General features: G+C 43.5%; 3 protein-coding genes across 3 annotated transcripts; 2 read left to right on the top strand and 1 right to left on the bottom strand.

The window, feature by feature from the left end:
* Positions 1-8,177: 8,177 nt before the first annotated feature.
* On the top strand, positions 8,178-10,628 carry LOC306972894 (uncharacterized protein; the record flags this gene model as incomplete). The annotated part of the gene is made up of 4 exons (XM_079569601.1): positions 8,178-8,199; positions 8,403-8,648; positions 9,303-9,466; positions 9,721-10,628. The coding sequence occupies 4 exons, from the start codon at positions 8,178-8,180 to the stop codon at positions 9,763-9,765; spliced, it is 477 nt and encodes a 158-aa protein (XP_079425727.1). The 3' UTR covers positions 9,766-10,628.
* Positions 10,629-10,914: 286 nt separating this feature from the next.
* mgst3a (microsomal glutathione S-transferase 3a) lies at positions 10,915-12,434 on the bottom strand. The gene is made up of 6 exons (XM_079570235.1): positions 12,304-12,434; positions 11,875-11,991; positions 11,737-11,810; positions 11,603-11,660; positions 11,317-11,389; positions 10,915-11,241 (listed from the first exon to the last, which is right to left on the bottom strand). Exons 2-6 carry the CDS (start codon positions 11,989-11,991, stop codon positions 11,084-11,086), a joined length of 480 nt encoding a protein of 159 aa, XP_079426361.1. The 5' UTR covers positions 12,304-12,434; the 3' UTR covers positions 10,915-11,083.
* A 1,602-nt stretch (positions 12,435-14,036) lies between these two features.
* On the top strand, positions 14,037-20,816 carry LOC306972917 (leucine-rich repeat-containing protein 52-like). Its single transcript, XM_079569624.1, has 2 exons — positions 14,037-15,094; positions 19,848-20,816. The coding sequence occupies exons 1-2, from the start codon at positions 14,443-14,445 to the stop codon at positions 20,156-20,158; spliced, it is 963 nt and encodes a 320-aa protein (XP_079425750.1). The 5' UTR covers positions 14,037-14,442; the 3' UTR covers positions 20,159-20,816.
* The last annotated feature ends 1,303 nt before the right edge of the window (positions 20,817-22,119 follow it).

Below are 22,119 nucleotides of genomic sequence, written 5' to 3'. Positions count from 1 at the left end.
CCTGCTGCTGGTGGTCCTCGCCAGTGCGTCGCAGACACGGGGTAAGAGGCTGCATGGATCTTTCCTTTTGTGTGAAAGGACCTGATACTGCGCGTAGTTGACTAGTTTTGACTGAAGTAGCATTCATAATTTTGTACTCGACCAGAAGCTATTTTGAGTTTTCAAAAAAATTAAAGCGCCAAAATAGCCTAAAATTGGGATTTTAAAAAATATTATTATGAAATATTTCAAGACAAATCCTGTTGTCCACAGCACAGACAATCGCACTGCCCCCCATCTCCACTTCAACATCTGTATCTCAGGATTTGACGGAGAAGTTGTGGAGTGATGCTGAACAGATGACTCACAGTGTCACTGATACAAAAACCACTGCAGCTACAGTCACAACACCTGTCTCCACAACCCAGGCAGGTGAAGTGACGACTGTGTTGCCCCCTCGAAATCACCAGGGAGAATCAGTTGGCTTTTCAAAGTTTATTTCGAGCTCAAATAGTACAGAAAAGAAAAGGGTAAACATAGGTCCCCTGTGAACAAAGAATAAAATAGTTTAGCGTACTATGGATTAAGTTAAAATGGATACAGAAAAAAACGACACTTACACGTCCCAGATGTAACAAGGCTTAGGCCACGGCCCGACTACTGCGCCACAGCTTCTGGACTGAGGCTGTGGGCCTAGCTCTTTTAAACTAGCATAAACAGGTCACGTGATGGACGCGCTTCCGGTTTCAATTAATAAAAGACAGTGTGTAATTTAGCGAAAATAATAATAAATACTGTTATTTACAGTGAACCATTTACCAACAATAAGAAAGCGCTTAAATACTTTGTCGAAAATGGGCTGACAACACCCTCCCCCACTAAAAATAATGTTAAACCAACATTCCCTTAATCCTACTGGGGGGTCTTACTTGACTTAAACCATAAATTGTAGCAAATAAACACCTTTAACAACAGCAATACTTCACAAAAGAGTCCAGGCTAAATGAATAGTGTCCGTTATCCAAGAGTCCTTTGGCACAGCGGTACGCGCAGTTTTAAAGGTCCATTTCCGTATTTGGGTAGATAGTCCGTTGAAGCATTGGTGGGCCCCAGAATCTTCAGAAGTGACTCAAGGAAAATACCTTCTACCCAAGATTTTGTAGCAGCATCGCAAATCAACTTAACAAATAGCATGTACTACTTAAACCATAATTAAAGTACATTTACTACTATTGCACATATCTCCATTGCACACAAGCCACATACTTTAAAGTGCAAAGTGCAAAGTGCAACTCAATTAGCAGGTACATAAAGTGCATGTTACTACTGCATTACGACTGGGAATTAAAAAGGATATAGGTTGGCCGAGGTGCTGAAGAAGCCGTCTCGGACCCTCGCTGGTTTGGACACACCGACAGGACAGGTCTGCACTTCCAGGACCGTGGGCTCACCAAGCTGGTCGTAGGTGTACAAGCGCCTGGGCCGTCTGGTTCTGACAGGTCTTGCAGATCCCTCCGAGGAGGATGCCTCTCGCTCAGATGAATCAGCTTCCTGTACTGGCTCTGGCTCCGGCTCAGGGTCAACCTCTGGGATCAGGATCACCACTTCAGCTCTCTCCTCAGCAGGTGCAGCTCCCTGTTCCGGCTGTCTTGGAGTGGGGACTCTCGGTTGGAACTCTCTGGCAGTTGGGTTGAGCGGCTGAAGAGCGGGTTGGGGTGGCAGGACGAGATGGTAGTCTTCCTCACTAGAGCTCTCTGTACCTGCAGGCTGGATGTTGCACTTAACACTTGTCCCTCTTCCTGGCGACGTTCTGGTTCTCCTGCTTCTCCTTTTAGGGTTGGGGACGACAGGCGCTGGTTCAACCAGGTAAGGACAAGGTAAGAGTAAGTTTCTGTGCAGCACACGTCTTCTCCCTACAGCATTCAGAGGCTCAACCACGTAGACAGGGCTTCCAGGGCCTTTGCTCTCCCTCACCACATGGACAGTGTCCTCCCAGTGACTGCGGAGCTTCCCCGGACCACCTCGAGGCGTGAGATTTCTCACCAATACATGGTCACCCGGGTTCAGCGTGGAGCTCCAGGCGCGCTGATTGTAATAATCTTGGCCCTTTTTTGCAGACTTCCTCATGTTCGTCAGGGCAATGGAATAGGCTTCCTGCATTGCCTCTCTCCACTTCTCCGCATAACCAGCAGGGGTCTGTTTCTCTGCGTCACCGAGCTTCTTGGGAAACAAGAGGTCAACTGGGAGGGTTGGTTCACGTCCAAAAAGCAAGAAGAAAGGGGAGTACCCTGTCGCCTCGTGGATGGTGGAGTTGTAGGCATGAACTACTTTGTTGAGGTGCTCCTTCCATCTGGCCTTTTGTGTCTCCTCCAGTGTCCGCAGCATACTCAACAGAGTCCTGTTAAAACGTTCGGCAGGGTTAGCTTGGGGGTGGTAAGGTGTAGTGCGAGAGTGTTGAATACCACCATATTCCTGGAGCTTCCGAAACAGCTGGTTCTCAAACTCTCTCCCTTGGTCGTGGTGGATCCTGGATGGAAACCCAAAGCGTGGGATAAATTCGTCAAACAGCTTTCTGGCAGCAGTTTTCCCGGCCTTGTCTTTGGTTGCGTAGGCCTGAGCGTATTTAGTGAAATGGTCCACTAAAACCAGGATATACTCTTCCCCCCCGTTGCTTTTCTCCAGATGTAAAAAGTCTATTGAGACCATCTCGAATGGTGCAGAAGTTTCAATGCTTTGAAGTGGTGTCCTTGTGACTCTGTTGGGCCTTTTGTTTTTGATGCAGCTGCAGACACGTGTAACGTAGTGCTCCATCTCCTGCCTCATTTTTGGCCAAAAGAAGCGCTCTCGGGCCAGGGCCACCATCCGGTCAGCACCCAAGTGTCCCATCTCCTCATGGAGGTACTTGTACACCAGGGGCTTCAAGGGCTCTGGCACCACCAGTTGCAGCCTGTTGTTGGTCTTCCTCCACAGGAGTCCATCTTCACCCAGCTGCAGCTTTGGCCATTCTCTCAGGAGAACCCGGACTTGCTCACTCTCTGCAGCTTTGTCTCTGTACTTCAGGTAAGTGTTTTCTCTTTTCAGGTTGGAGACCCTCTGGATGGCTGGATCTGCATTCTGCTGGGCCTGGATGTCTTGGATGGAGAAGGGCTGAAGAGGTGGTACAGCACTGCCATCTGGTGGTAGGACATCCACATTACAGGTGACAGCAGAAATCCAGTTGATCTCACCTGTTTGGCTGCTTTTGACTGCTTTACAGATGCTGTCCATGACCTCCGGCTCACACTCTTCCGTGCACTCCTGCATGATGGTTCTGATGGGCTTAGGTCTGCGAGAGAGAAAGTCAGCATCTGTGTTAGCTGTTCCAGGTCTGTACTTGAGTGTGAATCTATAGTCTGCCAGCTCTGCAACCCAGCGGTGACCCGTGGCGTTGAGTTTTGCCGACTTGGTAACGTAAGTGAGTGGGTTATTGTCACTGTAGACTGTGAAGTGTGGCGCGTGGAACAGGTAGTCACGGAAACGCTCTGTGATGGCCCATTTCAGTGCGAGGAATTCCAGTTTTCCTGAGTGCAGCTTGTAGTTCTTCTCTGCAGGCGTCAGGGTTCTGGATCCGTAGCCAATGACTCTCAGTGCGCCATCTTGTCGCTGGTACAGCACAGCACCGAGCCCTTGCTCTGAGGCGTCAACATGAAGAATGAAAGGCTGCTCGAGGTCTGGATATGCCATAACAGGTGGATTTGTAAGTTGGTTCACAAGCTTTTCTAAAACTGCTCTGTGTATTTCTGTCCACTGAACCGGAGAGGAGGGTGGGAGCTGAGCACCTGAATGTTTTGTCCCCTTTTTGTGGCAGTGTTTTGGCTCACCTTTGGGCTTTGCCAGCAGCTCATACAGTGGCTTTGCAGTCCTGGAGAAGTCCTGGATGTAAGCTCTGTAGTAGCTCAAGAATCCCAGGAGCTTCCTCACCTCTCTCACTGTAGCTGGGGTCTGGTACGTGAGCGCCTTTACTGCCTCCACCTCTCTTGGGTTCATCCTGTATCCTTCTGCAGAGATCACACGACCAACATACGTTACTTGTGGCTTAAACAACTCACATTTTTCGGCTCTCAGCTTCATCCCACAGGCTCTCTGTCGCCGCAGGACTTGTCTGACGTTTTCCACATGTTGGTCAAATGTGCGGCTGAAAACAAGGACATCATCCAGATAGGGCACACAGACTTCATCCCTCAGATCTCCCAGGCATCCCTCCATGTGGCGTTGAAAAGCAGCCGGGGCATTTGAGAGGCCAAATGGGATCCTGGTCCACTCATAGAGTCCCCATGGTGTAATAAAGGCTGTGTATGGTCTGCTCTTCTCGCTCATGAAGCCTTGGTGGTATGCTTTGCCCTGGTCCAGGACGGTGAACCAGGAGTTTCCACCCAGGTTTTCCAGGATTTCTTGGATCCTGGGGATGGGATGACGGTCTGGCCAGGTCTTCTCATTCAGCAGCCTGTAATCAATGCATAACCGGAGAGTGCCGTCCTTTTTCCTGACGCAGACTACCGGTGAAGAGTAAGAGGAATAGGACTTTTGAACCCAACCTCTACTCAACAAATCCTGAATGTGAGCCTTGACTTCCTGATACAGGTGTCGGGGTATGGCATTGTATGTTCTCTGGACAGGAACAGAGTCTTTCAAATTAATGTCCATTTGCAAACCAGTGACACAACCAGCATCCCACTCATCTCTGGCAAACACGTCACCCTCCTCCACCAGCATCTGACGAACTCTGTGCTGCTGCTCTGCCGAGAGGTGACTCAGATCTACAGGCGGGACCCAGGGCTCCCTCTGTGGTGCTTGACTGGGCTGCTCCGGTGAGGATGTGGCACTGCCCTCTGGTGACTTGGGCTCTAGTGGATAAACTGCATCAACACTGTGTAACCAGCCAAGCGTTGTGCGGCCACAAAGAGTAATATCACAGTCTGTTGTGTTTTCAACAGTTACCTTAATCCTCGTATTCTCTTGATGTTGAATGAGCTGCTCTCTTACTTTGAGTCCTGTGGGCCACGGTGTCTCCGGGTTAGGCTCCAACACGACGTGAGTTCCACAGAGCAACCCTTGCTGTAGATAGTTGCATTGCACTTGGATGGCGTTCCTCTTTGGGACAGTAACTGGCATTCTTCCCAGACGAGCAATGTGGGGGTTGTTTTCAGGTGACGGCTTCTGTAAAACAGTTAGAACAGCCCTCGCAGTTTCCTGACCCACATCAAGTGCTGAACAAAATCTCCTTACCATGTGACCAGAAGGAAAACAGCTTCCAAGACACTCATTTGCCAAAGCCAGCTCCTCAATTACATTAAATCCAATAATAGGACGTTCCAGATCTGTAGAGGCAACTAAGATGGGAACAACTACTGGTTCATCACTCATCCCAGCAACAGCATCTTGTGACAGTGCAAAGTTCACTTCAATCCAGCCCTGATATGGAATCTTTGTCCCATTTGCTGCGGACAGATCCAGCCCTCCTTCTTCCAGTAACTCTTCCACAGGCCTCACAGTAACATAGGGTAAGTGTCTCTGCTTCCACTCATCTCCAATAATGGACACTTGTGAGCCAGTGTCCCACAGCACTTTGGTGTCGACATTGTTCATTGTGGCTCGAACAAGGCACCTCCTCCCCACCAGCTTAGCAGTTTGATGTTGTTTACCAGTGAGGGGCGCTGTGGTGCAGAATATGTCTGTGTTCTTACCAAGATGTACGCTGGTTTCGATCTTGTTGGTGGAGGCTGTGGTGTTCCTAGGCGCTCTGCGGCAACCAACGGCCCAGTGGTCTATGCTCCCACACTTGTAGCAGTGGTCGCATTTCCCCCCTGGATTGGTCCGCTGGCACTGGTGACACTGCCGGTTGGGGCGTGTCCTTGGTGGTGGTCTGTTGTAGCTGTGGCTGGCTTGTCCCCATGGTGGTGGTTGTCCGGGTGGCTGGTGCAGGCTTGACAGCTGAGTGGTGAGATTCTGAATGGCTTCACAGATTGCTTTGTTCCCCTGGTCTACTTTCTCCATCAATGCGTCACGTTTTTCAAACTTTTGCTTTTTATGACTGGTAGAGTTACTGTCATAACTGCTGCTCTCTGAATCAGTGAAATGTGGATTACTCACCGCTAACACCTTGGCTCTGGATTTGCTTGACAGCTTGCCCTTCCTCTCCATCTCCAGGTTGTAGGCGGCGGTCATTTTCTCCAGCAGAACTTCATCAGTTATTCTTGGATTTTGCAAATATGGCTTTAAGTCAATACGGATGGTGTTATCTTGGAGTCCGGTAAGTATGGTTTGCAAAAACTGATTTTGGATGAGCTCTGGGCTGTACTTCAAGCCAGTGTCTGCTCTCTCTGAAGCAAAGAGTATCTGTTGCCTCAAGTCCATAGCTCGAACTAAAAACTGGACTGGAGTCTCTCCGTGATCTTGTGCAGCACGAGTTAAGGAGTGGTACAGCTCATTAGCATCTTTTTCAACAAAATGAGTCCGCAATATTTGTTTCAGAGCTTTCAATGACAAATCATCTCTACTTTCCAGATAACTTCGCAGTTTTGTTCCTGGAATCATAGCTTGAAGGACTGCATCAATAATTTCGCATTCATCATATCCCTTCTTTAATGCTTTTGTAATTTGTCTTTCTAAACTTGCATATCCCAGCTTATCCGTTTGATTATGTTCACCAATTTGTCCATTAATTTTCAAGTCTTTTCTATACATTGGGTGAACAACAGTTTGAGTTCTTTCAGTCAAATTATTAACGGCAGTAAGCGTGGTGGCAGAGGTGCGTGGTCTTACCACAGGTTCCGTGTTGCTGGGCGCAGTACCGGCTGTGTCCGCCAGAGGGCGGCGTGGCGACGTGGGACCAGACGTAGACAGCGTTTTTCTCAGTTCATCAATTCTGTCATTTATTTTCAATAACAATGACATTCCTCCATCTTCAAGCGACGTGACATCCTCACACTCCAAATGCTGCAGAATTAGCCTTCTCAATTTGCGAGGTGAGTTTTTTTCTTCATCTTCAACATCGATTTCAAGTGTAGTGCATATTTTAAGAAGTTCCGAAGCAGGTAAGGCAATTAGCTTTTCCTCGATTTCTTCCAGCATATTTTCCCATTCAGACACTTGTTCGTTAAAGTCTGGCATGGTTGGAAAGTCTTTTACCTTGGATTTGATCGTGACTTGCGGTGGGTTGTGTCGTCTTCCTTGACCTCGCTTCCGTTAGCATTAGCTCCGTGATAGCTTCGTGTTGGCGTCTCTCGTAGCGTATTCCACTCACGAATATAGTCCACACACGCGCTCCGGTAGCCACAATCCACGGTAGCGATCCAGGTCATCCACAAACTTAATCCAACCGGGCTGAAACACCAAGATTTTGTTGCCCCCTCGAAATCACCAGGGAGAATCAGTTGGCTTTTCAAAGTTTATTTCGAGCTCAAATAGTACAGAAAAGAAAAGGGTAAACATAGGTCCCCTGTGAACAAAGAATAAAATAGTTTAGCGTACTATGGATTAAGTTAAAATGGATACAGAAAAAAACGACACTTACACGTCCCAGATGTAACAAGGCTTAGGCCACGGCCCGACTACTGCGCCACAGCTTCTGGACTGAGGCTGTGGGCCTAGCTCTTTTAAACTAGCATAAACAGGTCACGTGATGGACGCGCTTCCGGTTTCAATTAATAAAAGACAGTGTGTAATTTAGCGAAAATAATAATAAATACTGTTATTTACAGTGAACCATTTACCAACAATAAGAAAGCGCTTAAATACTTTGTCGAAAATGGGCTGACAACACCTGCCTCAGGTAAAAGCAGAGGGAGAAATTATGGTTCAGTTCCAATTTCCACAGTCATTTCCAGATAAACCTACAACATTTTGTGGCAGACACTACTGAAACATAACCATGTTTTTAGAACCAGATCCCCGTGTCTCATGACGGGAGTTTGAGTATGTGTGTCGTAACCTTATTTGAGATATTCCCTAAATATAGAACAGATAAAAATAGGGCTGCATGCTAATTTAAGTGTTAACAACAAATAAAAACTTTGCATTGTGCAATCAAATATTTGCGCCAAAAATTCCAAGTTTGACACAATGTGGATCCACAACCCCCCATTTCTTTCAATTTGAACCAGCGCAATAGAGAGAAGTGTCCATACTTACTACAGTAAATAGTCCCTTTCACGCTGTAAATGTCTAAGTTTAAACACACTGGTCAGGTCAAGTATCCAGCACCTAATTATGACTAATAAATTTACTGCAAAGTCATAGCGGGCAGACTTTTCCCTCAGAAAGCAAGCATTAAAAAAATGACATTAAATGACCTTAATGACAAGTCTCTATAGACCAAACACACACTGCACTCACATGAACATGTGTGAAACAGCACTGCCTTACATACTATGTGCTTTGTTTAGCTTCAGAGAGCCCTTCGGTCACACCCACTCCACTGAGCACACTGACCACTCAAACTTCAGGACACATCTTTTCATCTCAGCCTGCCAGTTCCTCTTCGGAAAGGACCCCCTCTGCCTTGTCCTCTACTGAACCACTGCTGGTGTCGCTGACCTCAGCCTTTGCCACAGCTACTGTTCAGCAAAGATCCCAGGGCATCGCTGGACCAAGTCACCAGGAGACATCCCAGCTGAATGTTGGTGATGAAGGTAAAAAATACATTTATTTATGCGCATACCGGTATTTACAGTGGAGCTAGAAAGATAATTATATATACATATTTTTTATAACTTTATCATAATTTTATTCGTATTGGGAAAAAAAATCTAGGAAATGTACTTATTTGTATAGTGCCTTTCACAAACATGACAACAAAGCGCTATTACAAGAGAGATTGTTTCATTGGCTCCATACATGGTGGTGATGGGCTGCATACTGTATGTAGCCACAGATGGCCGGGGAATCTATGACAGAGGCGCAGCTGCATCTATCTGTGCCAACCTTTAGACCACCACTGACCAAACACTCACATGATGCTCACCCAGGCTACCTGGTCTTCCCTTACGGGTCGCCCATCCCACAATGACCACAATCTACTCTGATGCCTTACAACAAAACAAAAATACAAAAATCTGAAAAATAAAGAATTGACTCAAATAATTAGAATTTTGTTCAAGAAGTTAAATAAGTATTCAGACCCATTCCATTGTTTTCAATTGTTCAGATACTTCTGGTCTAAGGTAAATTCTAAGCTTTCCTCATGATGCAAAACAATAACACAAGTTTTTGCTTATAATAAGATTGTTAACCTAAATAAATGAGCTCATACCAAGCGGATGTAAGATTGTGAATGATTTGTGCAGACTTTAAGGGGAATGGCCACCGCCCGAACTCCCTGGACCCCCTGCTCGCTGGCCTTCTGTCCGTGTTCATCGTCACCACTGCTGTCGTCTTTGTCGTCCTATTCCTCAAGTTTCGACATCAAAACAGCAACCCTGAGTTTCACCGACTGCAGGATCTACCAATGGTGAGGAGAATAAAGCAAGTCTTGTAACAGATATTTTCAAGCTAACGTCTTAATTCTTCACAGGGTTGAGTTTAAAAGCATGTTTCTCTTGAGTTTAAAATGTTATAGGATTCCCTGTTTGGTGATTTATTTCATGCCATTCCCATTGAGTCAAATTGGCATCTGATCACCATCTGAGATTTTGACTCAACTACATGATGTCATTTTTAGAGCTAGAGCTAAATTGTAATTGGTCTGAATGTGTTTGTCCCCAGGATGATCTGATGGAAGACACGCCTCTTTCAAGATACACCTATTGATGCCTCCGGTCATTATTTTTCTAGCTCAACTATTTGGATATGGAAACGCTGCATGAATATCCCTGTGAGACTGAATGTTTGAAACAAGTGGTGATACCTTAAAATTGTTAGTTGTTGCCTTAAGACTCACTGCTAAGTTTGGGTATAACCACCACATTTTTGTTTTTTACATTACACATTCCCTCTTAAACTCAGAGAAGGCCAGTCAGGTATTACATGTAATGCACAGCACTTTTGTGTGACATGAAAGGTCACAGTGCCCTCTAGTGGAATTCATTTGGCTAAACGTAAATACTGTAGTGACAATTTTGGTGTTTAGTATTTTGGTTCTTATTGAAGCAAGATGATTCCCTGCTTCTGTTAATGAATGATCAAGATAAGGGGCACAGAAACATTGCCAAAGAACAAAACAAATATAACACCAGTGAGGAAGAGACGCTGAAAATAGTGAAAATAATAGTTCTAAAAAACTCCAGATGTTTTTGAATACACAGACCTAACCCTTTTGCTAAAGTAGAGCTACCATATTAGATATACACAGGATTGATAGTGTTGCCTTGGAAATATCCATGTGTAACATGAATTTATGTGATCAAGTAATCTACTCAATACAGTATTATGTGGTTAAAGAATAAGGTCTGTCAAAGTATTTTATTTGCCAACTTTGTGAAGAGCTTCTGGCATAAATTTATTGTAAAATGTTAAAGAAATGTTAGGCTATATTGTCTATTGTGAGCTACGCAATTTGTTTTTCAGCTCTTCTAATCAGCAGCTTTCAAGATGATTTTTTTTTGTTTGTTTTTTGCATGTCATAAATGCATATTTCAGTATTGGCCCAGAGAACTAGTTACTAGTGTTGCCTTAATTTAAGTGCCAATGGTAATATAAAAAATGTTTTGTTAATTTAAGTGTTTTTATATTCACAATAAAATATTTACAAGCGTTTTACTGTTTTTGAATCGCATAATAATAATAATAATAATAATAATTATTATTATTATTAACTACTACTTCTCTTTGGCATTTAGCTTTTTTTTTTTACTAAGTGACGAACAGATGGAAACCGACTCACACCCACTCAGCAATTTATAATTTACAATGAAATCTACCTTCTCTATGTGTAACATTGCAAATGACTGCAAAGATATCTGTAATCAAGTTTATTATTAAGGTATAAAACAGAAATCTTATACAAGAATACTAGTACATTTCAAATGGAATACAATGCCATTTTTGGTCCACAAACCACCATATGTAAGTGCTATATCATTCCATCATTGTTTGCAGACTATGATTCACAAACCACCATATGCAAGTGCTATGCAATTCCAGGAGTGTTTGTTTGAAGACTTGGACGGAAACGTCCAAACCTGGGCCCTGTCCAGCCCAACAGGTGACGCCCGAAGCTGAGAGTGGTCAGCATCATTCCCATTAAGGCCAAGTTACCAAAGGCTCCTCTCATTCTTTTGGCAGGATCTAGAAAATAAATTTAAATCTCTCAAAAGCCATCATTGACTTTGAGACAAAAGGTTGACATTATTCTCAACATACCTCCCGTGTAGTAGCCATACGCGTAAACCACTCTCCCAATTATCCACACCACACCAAGTCCACTGGCCAGACGCTGCATCATAGAAATCACAAAATTATACGACTGACACAATGAATAATATTTATATGTACTTGAGATCAATAAGAACCTGACTGTTGAGCTATTAAGACATTTTCAGTTCGAACAAAGTCTTATCTAATAATGTGAAAAGTGAATGACTAATAGCAGAGCACAGAGTGGCTATAAATCATGAGTCAAAAATAATCAGCAAATATTTGAACTTACAGGACAATGTACTCCGCCAATAGTCAGGCAGAAAAGAAAGCTGGGATACATTTCCAGGCTAAAGGTGACATGAGATTTTGTTACACAGTTGAAAATATGAAAGTTTTTATATCTACAAAGGCTATTATACACACGTGTTCTGGTGGGCTCGCTGGATACAGTTGAATTTGTGTCCATTTTCTGGATCGTCACTGTACATTTTGGGGTACTGGAGAGAGAAGGTAATTCATCACTATTGTTGAAATTTTATAACATGAATTTCCATAACTTACCTCCACTTTGTACTTCTTGCGAGCTTTTACCACATTCATAGCCAAGTGTCCAACCATGAACATACTGGCCACTCCAGTCATTACCACCAAGCCATACTCCTTGGACAGAACAACCATCTTGGAGAAGGAAGAGATGTTATCAGATTTATATTTCTCGCCTTAAATCAAAACATTTCTAACAGCATTTTTATTTTTTTCACATTTTACTAGTTGCAAAAAATAGAAATCATAAACAAAGGTGCGATCCAATTCAAAGCCTATATCAAAGGTGCGAATAAGCCCGACAGCTCCAAGATGAACTCCAATAGGAACACCAAAAGGTCACCTAAGGACGTAGCCTCCCTGCGCACTTACACTCTATAATTTAATATAAAATGACTTTTGAAATCAACATATAAAGCATCAGCAGCGCCGCAGAACATCATTTACCTTGGTGTGAGGAAGCTTCCTGGGAGAAAAGTCAGACCAGTCGGACAACTCGCTCTGCAGCGATGGAAGACAGCTGGGCAACTTTGTAACTTCCTGCTTTGCGTAAGGCAGAGAATGTGTGGGCGTGGCCTGTACGTCTGCACGACTTATACATATTTTATTATAGGCATACACGATATATAATTTGGGAATGTCAGTTTTATCTGAATATCTAGCTGCCCCTGTCTGGTGTTGCCGTCTCAAGATCTCCCAGCAGTTTTCAGCTGATAAAAAGAAAAGTGAAAAGGTAAAACTTCCACTAGCTGCTCCTATGACAATGTAAGATCATGAACTGTAATGCAGGCCTGTTACAATGATGCATCTTACATTTCCTTATATTGAAGCAACTGAGTGGTGGTTTTTATTTTGCTTTTCACCAACACTGAGTAACACAGTGATCAACAGTTTGGCTACACATGAAAGCCAAAAGGTAACGCCCTTGGATTGAGACTGATTGTAATGGGGTAAAGGTTAATCTACTTCTTTTTTTTAATTTTTTTATGAACAATAGACCAACCTTTCTTACAGTTTGCAGCAGCTGAAGACACACCCCGATCTGCGGGTCTGGCATGCGTTTGTTTAAATAAGGGACTAACCCACGCGGAATGAACCAATCCCCAACAAACCGACGGCCAGTGCAGAGCCACGACTTTTACATAGAGCTTTCCACAAATGTCCATATTGTTGTATTGAGCGCATTGAGAGTCATTTACCATTTAGGAAAAAATAAATAAGCCAAGACAAAATTGCAAAATTACTAAAATTGTGATTAATGTAGGCTACTGTGATAAAATAGATATAATGCAGCTGATGGCCACTAGATGTCCTCCCAGAGCTGCCAACAGCGCAGTCCACAAGATGACAAGAGAGAAGCTTTGGGCTGACTCCCGAATTATCACCAGAAAACTGGAACACAGTGGCCAAAAGTTTGTAATTGATTGTGATCAGAGAGAAAATTCCCGTAGTGGCAAATGAACTGATTCAGCACTTCAGTCCCCCTCAACCAAGAATAGGCTACACTGACATCTCCAGCTTTATAGGGGGCCACCTTGTGCCATCGCCTCTCATGGTTTCAGCTGGTGAGTATTAGGTGCACATAGTTAGAATGTTTGCTTCCCATATGTGTGGATGACTTGATGCACATTGGATCCTGTGTGTGGAATCCCGTCACTAAACATTCTCAGAGCTCATGTGATGTAATGAGCACATTACATGGGGCAGGGGTATCAGGTGCAGCACCTCTCTACCTCTGTGCACGCAGCTGGGGCTTCTTATATGACAGGGCAGATAAAGAAGAGCCACGGGGCTGCAGCCAGAGTTAAGTCGTTAGAATAACATGGAAAGATACACATTAAAAAACAAAGGCTACTTGAGTTCACTAGGCTACTGTTCCCTCTCTTATCACTAGATGGTACTGATATAAAATGGACACTAAAACATTGATCAACCTGCATGTCATTACACACTTGCAAAAAGTCAGTAAGTGGTTAATGTGTCTACATTCTATAGCTCTGTCAATTGTCCTTTAAATCGATCATATTAATCCAGTTGGTTTTGGAACATACAAAACATACATAAAAGAGTATTATTTCCCCATAGCATATTCAGTGTTGGCCTAAATATCTAGCCTATGTTTTGTTTAGTCAAGACCTTTGCTCACTTGAGTGTCTTGTGCTTACTTCAACATATGATATCACACCCCCACTGTCATCCACCGCGCGGCTCAGTGCGCCCCCTTCGTTTGGATTTAGTTTCAGAGAGCGAGAGGCTTGCATGAAACAACTGAGACGACTCGTGGTGCAAGCAGAAGATAAGAGGTGTATAAATCTCGAATAGAGCGGTGATCAAATAGAGGAAACCCGATAAATCAGTGTCATTCGAAGCAGGGTGAAGACTTGGTGTTGTCAAGTTCAAGACGCGCAAAGGAGCGAGGACAAGAAGCATGGAGTGACATTACGCGCGAGAGGCTGCCACTGACTTCGTATTTGACCTCTGTGAAAATCATTTCTGAAACAAACAAGCCGCGCAGGATGTATCAATGAAGAATGTGAGCGGGCCTGACTCTCTCCAAACGGGGTGGATGAAGCCCTCAGTGGTGTCATGCGTCTTGCCCCGCAGCCAAGCGCGCACCCCTTGCGGCTCATAGTCCTGCTCCTCGTCCTCTCCGCGGGTGTGACCACATCCCCGGTGCTGTCTACGGGCTGCCCGGACCGCTGCGTGTGTGATGACCAACTGGTGGTACAATGCGCGGGACAACACCTGACCACGTTCCCGGTCAATTTGCCCCTGGCCACGCGGCAACTCATCATCTCCAACAACCGGATAGTGGAGCTGCCGCCGCTCGCGCTCAACTACCTCTCGGACCTGGTGTATCTGGACTGTAGCAACAACTCCCTCACGGAGATCTCCGAGTCCACATTTGGGAATTTACGAAAACTTGCCTATCTTGACCTGTCGTTTAACACATTGACTCGTATAGAGGACAGGACGTTTGGACCTCTGGCCAGTTTGGTCATGTTGAGGATGACAGACAACCCGGGACTCTCTCACCTCCACCCGGACGCTTTTGCAGAAAACGCGGCTCTTCAAGTCCTGGATGTGAGTCGAAACAACCTGACAACCCTCAACATCACGTCGTTAATCGCGCTGCAAGCTCTGCGCTCCGTGGGCCTCAGCGGGAATCCCTGGAGTTGCGAGTGCGACAATGAAGACCTGTGTCTGTGGGTTCATCTGGAGGGCTTCAAATTTCAAGGTTCTGTCTCGCTTCACTTTGTGTTTACACAAATAACTTCATACACTTTCAGCATTTCTGTAAGTACATCCAGCATCAAGAGGCATCATTCTGGGTGATACATTATTGAGAAGGAATTAAGGATTTTGGTGTGAACTTTAGGACACGCTCAACGCAAAGTGACATGTTATTGATATATAGGCTGTTATCATTATAACACATCTGGTTTCTAAAAGGTTCAATGAAGTTGGGATTAGCCATCCATATATGACTTAGCCTTTAGTGGAATTATTTGTCAAAGATAAATGTGTTATGTCACTGTGCAATAGTCTAGTAAGCCAATTGGGGAAAAAATAAATAAAAAAAGACCCAACATTTCAATAATGTATGGACTAATGTAACAAGGGGGACACGTCTATTTAAAATGAGATGGCTGCTCTTAAACATGTGCTAATCATTCAATCATCATCATTATTATGGCCACTGATAACTAGGCCTAAGTAGTTGACATTTAGTAGAGTAAACCTTCTGCAGCTGTTAAGCAACTAATAATTTACCACATATTTCTCTTCCATCTGTTAACCATTATTCATGTGCACAACCTTGATTCATTTGTCTTCGACCTCACCAATAACCAGTCAGAGATCTGCCACACTAACTGATCTAATACCTACACTGTAAATGAAAATCTTCTGCATCACACATACAATAAAGCTCACGTGTCCACATCTAAACATAGTTCTAACTACAGTATAGCATGTTTCCAGTCCAGTTAAGCCAGAGTTTACGGCCTCTCTCGGTTTTCACAGGGCAGAGGCGCAGGTGACAGTCGTAACACACACTCAAATAACCCACGCTGTAACGACTGGGAATGCTGAGGTGGAAGGAAGCAAAAGATCAGATCAGATCATACCTTAGAAATGCACAACAAACTAAAAACAATCAGGTCATTGCAAGCTTTATAACATCGAATTATAAGGTAGAACTATATCAGGGCTAAATTTTGGCTCCATCGGACTAAACCAGCACAGCAGAGTACAATATGACAAGAACAAGAAGAACACCCTGCAGATTCTGATGCATAAACCACATCCATTAATCCACGAAAACAGTTCAACAGATCTTAGTTGTATTTTACTTGTGACAAGCAATAATTGGGAAATATCGACTACTTTGTGACAAATGGTCAACACCGCGGCGTCTAGTATCGATTCCTCCGTTGCTTTGATTTGTCAAGTTGATACATGTGTCTGATTTCCCACAATATTTTCCACTTTATAGCACGGCATTGGTCCATAGATGTGTCACTATGCAAAGGCCATGGACTATTTATAGTTTGTCTTAGTGAGCAAGAGGCCAGTTGTAATTCTAACACCATGAAAATAATACATGCGTCCGCTCAGAAGGCATCCTCTGCCCTACACTTGACTGTAAGCCTCAGTGTGAATCCCTCTGCAGCTCCGGCTCAGTCCAAAACGCGTCCGACAAGAGCTGGCCTACTTTTCTGGGGATTGTTCCCTTTGCCTTGCCCGATCTGGAGTAGTGCCTCTTTTGATGACAGGTGTAGGAGAAAGAGAACACAGATAGATATATACTTCATTTGCTTGATTCAAGGATTCAGAACTGTGCAAAAAGATCATCATCATGTGGATAGGGCAGTGCATTGAGGTGCGTAAACATGACATATGATGAAGACTTCTGTCACGGCTCTAGTTCTCTCCTGCAATTGTAAAGGTCTAATTATAGGAAAAAAATGGAAATAAATATATTTTGTGAATGAAGTTGGAATCTTCATTCAAATGTAAACCAGTCAAAAATAGTAGTCTGGCTTTTTTTTGTTTTACAAAAATAAAAATAAAGACTTTCATACAGGCCTGGATCTACGAGAGGGGTGCATTGCAACCTCATTTTAACATGTTTGCTCAGCTTTAGTAGCAAATCACAATATTTTAATGGGGAGAATCTCTGTTTTCAAAATTGTAAAACTGGGATGCCCCCTCAGTCCATTTGCTTTGGAGCTTGCGCTGCTTTCAATATCTGCACAGTGATGTAGCTATTAAGATATTTGAGACATACTGTATCAATGAAATTTTCCTAAAAAATCTTGTGTGCCAAATCTGCACAAAAAACTGCAACAAAGACAACCACAAGCCAAGCCTGGACAAATACAAGGAGCCATAGGGATTGTTTCTAGACCAAAACCTGTGCCAATAAGCACATTATTGCAGAGAATTTGCTCATGAAGTAAAAAAAAAAAAAGTCAACTTTAATGCAACAAATTGACTTTTTTACAATATTTCAGATGTGTGAATGATGCTATGCTACTGCCCAAATGATTAAAATGACCCTTTTGTAAGAATGTGTATGTAAGAATCCAAAAAGCAGCACAGTGCTGTCCATTAGTCAGTGTTTTGGGCATCACTTCTTGTTATTTCTCTTCTTGAGTCTCACCTGGTGCGTGGCTGCCTTGTCTCCTCAGTTTAGGAGACGCATCAATAGTGAGTGAGACAGAGCAGGGGAGCACAGAGAGAGACAGAGCTGCAGGAAAAGGAAAGGAACCAACAGCTTCTCGTCTCGTCCTCCGGTTAGATTAGCACTCCCCCAGCTGTTATATAAGGAGCGAGTCCTGAAATAGAGCAGGGTGGATGGGGAGAGAGGAAAGCCCTCTTCTTTGATGCCAGTCTTTAAGGGGGTGGGGGTGCTTTAAGCCAGAAGGGCTTTCCTCTATAGCTGTCAGAAACGTGCACACGAGCCAAGCCAGAGAAGAAGAGTGGGATGTCTATGACCAACGATGTACCTTTGAAAGGGAAAGACACCTTATGTAACATTCTGGGAAAGGAAAAAGATAATGCCAAGGTATATTGATGTTATTTTTTACCAATGCATCCACAGGTCAAATTGTACTGTGGCGGTCCCAAGCCATGACAAGTAGAAAGAGGCTGACTAAAATTAGCTTTAATGACCTTTTTGGCAATATATTTATTAATATTTTTGATCTGAGTGGGATATTTGTTGTGAGCTGATGTGCAGTGTCTGTGGTGGCGCGGTCTGATTGTGAGTCCTCAGAGGATCAGCCTCTACGGACTGCTGCTCTCTGTTCTCCAGCTGTAACTATTTCAAAACTGAACAAAAACAACAAATATTATGCAACTTGTTTAAAGGTGCATTATGCAACGTTTTATATGAGATAAAAAGGTTTGTGTTTGTGCGTATTTGACCTTGTAGTGGTGACCCAGTGGCTGTATGAGAGGTCAGCATGGCGCCTTTATTTCAATCACAGTGGTCGCTCCAGGATCACTTGTTTTGTAGGTTTTCTGGTGAGAGGATGCGTCAGCGGTGAAAACCTTCCAAACAATTGATCCTGGAGCGTCCTAGAGACCACTGTGAAGGAAAGTAAAGGCGCCATGCTGACCACTCATACAGCCACTGGGCCACAACAAGGTCGAATATGCACACATAGCAACAAAAAAGTTGCATAATGCACCTTTAAATTATCTGATTTTCTTCCTATTAAGACACATTTTTTCATCTCGAGTTTGAACAAGCCATGTTTTTGCACAGACCCTGACCCTCTTGGTAAACTCTGGGGCTTGAGGTCTAAATGCAGAGAGCAGAGTGGTGGATTCAACATTGGCCTTACACATTTTCAGTTCGCAATGTAAATCATACTGTATTTGGTAAAAAATGCAAGAAATTTTACTTTCGATTTAAAATAAATTTCGCCATCTTGCCTGTAAAAAAAACGTAAATCTGGCCTCAACTACACTTTATTGCCTTTTTTTATTCAACAACTTTCTTAATAATTTGTCAGAACAAAGTTATTTTGAGCCTGCTTAGTCTAGTGTGTGTCCCTGCAGGACTCCCCCCGAGCACAAAAATTTGAAACTGAAAATTAGAAGCCAATTAAAGAGTGGCCCGATGGAGATGATACAGCAGTGTCATTCTCTGCTGCTCTCACAAAGAACTGAGGCTCATTTTGTGAAAACTGCTCCTAGTGTCTCGTCAGCAACTGCAGCTCACCATCAGTCATGTTTAATTGTGATTGAGAGACCCTCGACATTTTCATCCTTTTACTGTAGTTTAAAAAAAGACCAAGTTACACTTTGGATCAGGACTGCAGGGTTTTGGTAACATGGTTGTGTGTGAAGTGCCTGTTGTTGGGTGATTCAGGACCGTATAATAACTGGTTTAAAGCTGACACAATGGGCCACATCACTATTTAATCCTGTGGTGAGAAGAAGGAGTGAATAATTTATCCATTGTTAACGCTGCAACTAGGACCTTCGCAGACAGGATATATGGATGTGCGTTATAAGAAGAACTCTATATTCTAATCATTAGAATAGATTCTATAGATTTGGCTTTTAATGTCCTGGATACCTACAGGAGTGTGCACTCATGCATCTTTTATAGCTCTCCACACCGATATGTACGGGATGCATGAATAATTCAGCAGCGTTTTAATGCCATAATATTTTCAGCGCTAAAGGCGCTCTGATATAACATCAAAGGATTTGTTGATACCAGTTTGTGCAGGTTATCAGCAGTTTGTTGCTGAAATTAAATGTTTTCTGCCACAGGAGATATCAGTGTAAACAAGAGACAAGGTCTGAATCACTAACCCTGACATCAACATGTCAGCGTTAGTGACATTAGGAAATGCTAGTGTTCGCCTTGGAGTCAAGCTCCGAGTGTGGACGAGCTGCCTCTGGTTTATGCATGCGTTTAAAGACAAGTCTGTGGATTGTTTTCTGACTGTTTGTCATTGTCACAGATGAGGGTCAGACGGTGTGTGGCTCACCTGTGGATCTGCAGGGCAGCCGACTGGGCGAGGTGGGTGTCCAGTTACGAGCGCTGTGCCACCAGACTCTGGGCTCCTGGGACTACCTCTTCTTCGTCCTCATTGGTTTTGCCATCTTCGCAGCGGGGACGGTGTCGGCCTGGATCATGGGGGTCATCATGGTGCTGTACGAGCGTTACATCAAGAAGAAGGACCAGCAGGTGGACCCTGATGAGGAAGGGGACATACTGGAGACAGGGACCTCTGGGAGCAATGGCAATCTGAACAGCACCCACACAGTGTGACGGGACAGACCTCAGCTCTTCTAAGAATCCACAGTGCCTATGAACTATAAGACAGAACATGTCCTGAGTTTAAGAGATCCTTGTAATGGTGATTCAAGACATAGAGAAACAAAAAGATAAAAACACACACACAATTTGGCAAAGTTAAAATCAAGGTACTTTAGGCCTACTTTGAAAAAAGTTCAAATATTATTCCTTTTCTTACCTTTAGTTGCTGCATCGGAAATAACTTGTCACATACTCTGGTCATTGTAAAGTCAAACACAACTCTGTCCTACAAGAGCGTAACTGTATAATGCTGTGGAGATTAGAATGGAGTTTTTATAATGTGGAACACTTGAGCACTGTTGTCATTTTGTACTGTTAAGTTGAGCTCTGATTTATTGTGAAGTTTTGAGTACATTGAGGAAGATCAAAAGAGGTTGGTAGTGAGTTTAAGCATCAGCGGCTGGTGGCACCTATTGTCTTTGAACCTGAGTCCAGTCTCCTCAGTTTTCTGCATGCACTGTTGATGCACCAAAAGCCTTAATATTTGTGTACAAACCTTGAGGGCTTTATACAAATACAGTATGCAGAGAGAAACATGGTTTTCTTCCAGCCCTAATGCACCACATTGAAATATTCTTTGGTTATTTTTATAGTATGTTAAGCCTCTGATCTAAATTGATTTATTAATATCATTTTCCAATTTGAAAATATAAACTGGACAAGGGTCTGTTGCACAAAATAAAGTACTTTATTATCACATTTATATTTTTGTTCAGACTGAATTGATGTCTGCTTTAAACTACAATGGCAATTATTGAACACTAATGCAGACTGTTGCTGTTAACAGTAAATCTTATGATGTCACACAAGTAATGGAGCAATGTTGCCCAAAGCAGCTCCTCTACTGTAACAGCCTGCAGAATTCCTATGTTCTCTACACCTAACTGAACATGCAACATGACTCATGAGTCATGGCTGCGAACATTTCCTCCTACACATGAGCATACTGCAGTTTTATCTACATTTTTAATCAAAATATGATCTGTAGATTGTGGAAGAGATGCTGCAGTGCAAACAGATAGGCCACGTGATGCCGACGGCAAGGGTGAGACAGCAGCCTGGAAATAGGATCTAGCTGGTTGGCCTCGTTCAAGTCAATAAAATGAATCAATGAACTAGTTAAACATATTGTTGGCCTCTTCTGTATATTACGTTTATAATTTATAATGCAGAATAAAAGATACAATTAAAACATTATAAATGCATGAAGTATCAAAGTCGATCCTTCATACAGGGATTGTGGGGCTTTAAGGCTTTACGAACATACAGATGTCTAATCAGGCTGTGATGGACTTGATGTGGCAGTACTGAGCCCTGGATTGGAGCTGGCACATCTGTGAAGACAACAAAAACACACAGCTTTGTGATGCTGGCAGCCTTGTTTACTGTCTAGGTCTTCTGAGTCATGCTTTTGTAACACTGTGTAGTCTCTCAGACCAGAAGGCAACTCCGCCACTGTAGAAGGTCCACTGACTGGAGAGCAACTCTAACTGAGCGTAATGGCCGTCTGACACATCCACTTATACACAATGAAACGGGGAGAGAGCCCTGGGGCAGAGCATCCTAGAGCTCAAATGAGACTTATCTTTACTGTGTTCATATGTGGCTGTCATTTCTAATAAACATTATCATAAACATCTCTTTTCCATTCAACTGCACTGCCCAATAAACCAATACTATATGCACAAAGACTATTGTTTGTACATATTTTGTTGTTATCCATGAATTTTCTGAGAGTCTCAAGCTAATTCTAGTTCTAGCCCTAGTTCCGGTCAGCTGATTGATCCGATGTCACACACAGGCCAGTAACTGTCATACCTGATGCTGACAGTGTAAGTTCAGCCCTGTGGGAGAGTGGGTATTGATGGATGTGGAGCTGGCAAAGGGAGATGGAGGGCCCACTGCTGCTCTGC

The sequence above is a fragment of the Gobius niger genome (genome assembly GCF_951799975.1).
Source record: "Gobius niger genome assembly, chromosome: 13".
Lineage (NCBI taxonomy): Eukaryota > Metazoa > Chordata > Actinopteri > Gobiiformes > Gobiidae > Gobius > Gobius niger.
This window is presented reverse-complemented; position numbering and strand designations above follow the sequence as displayed.

Coding starts and splice junctions, on each gene's coding strand:
- mgst3a (XM_079570235.1), bottom strand. CDS start 11,991: ATGGTTGTTCTGTCCAAGGAGTATGGCTTGGTGGTAATGACTGGAGTG. Junction 11,661..11,736: donor CAGCGAGCCCACCAGAACAC/GTGTGTATAATA, acceptor TGTCACCTTTAG/CCTGGAAATGTATCCCAGCT. Junction 11,242..11,316: donor GTATGGCTACTACACGGGAG/GTATGTTGAGAA, acceptor TTTATTTTCTAG/ATCCTGCCAAAAGAATGAGA.
- LOC306972917 (XM_079569624.1), top strand. CDS start 14,443: ATGCGTCTTGCCCCGCAGCCAAGCGCGCACCCCTTGCGGCTCATAGTC. Junction 15,095..19,847: donor GGAGGGCTTCAAATTTCAAG/GTTCTGTCTCGC, acceptor TCATTGTCACAG/ATGAGGGTCAGACGGTGTGT.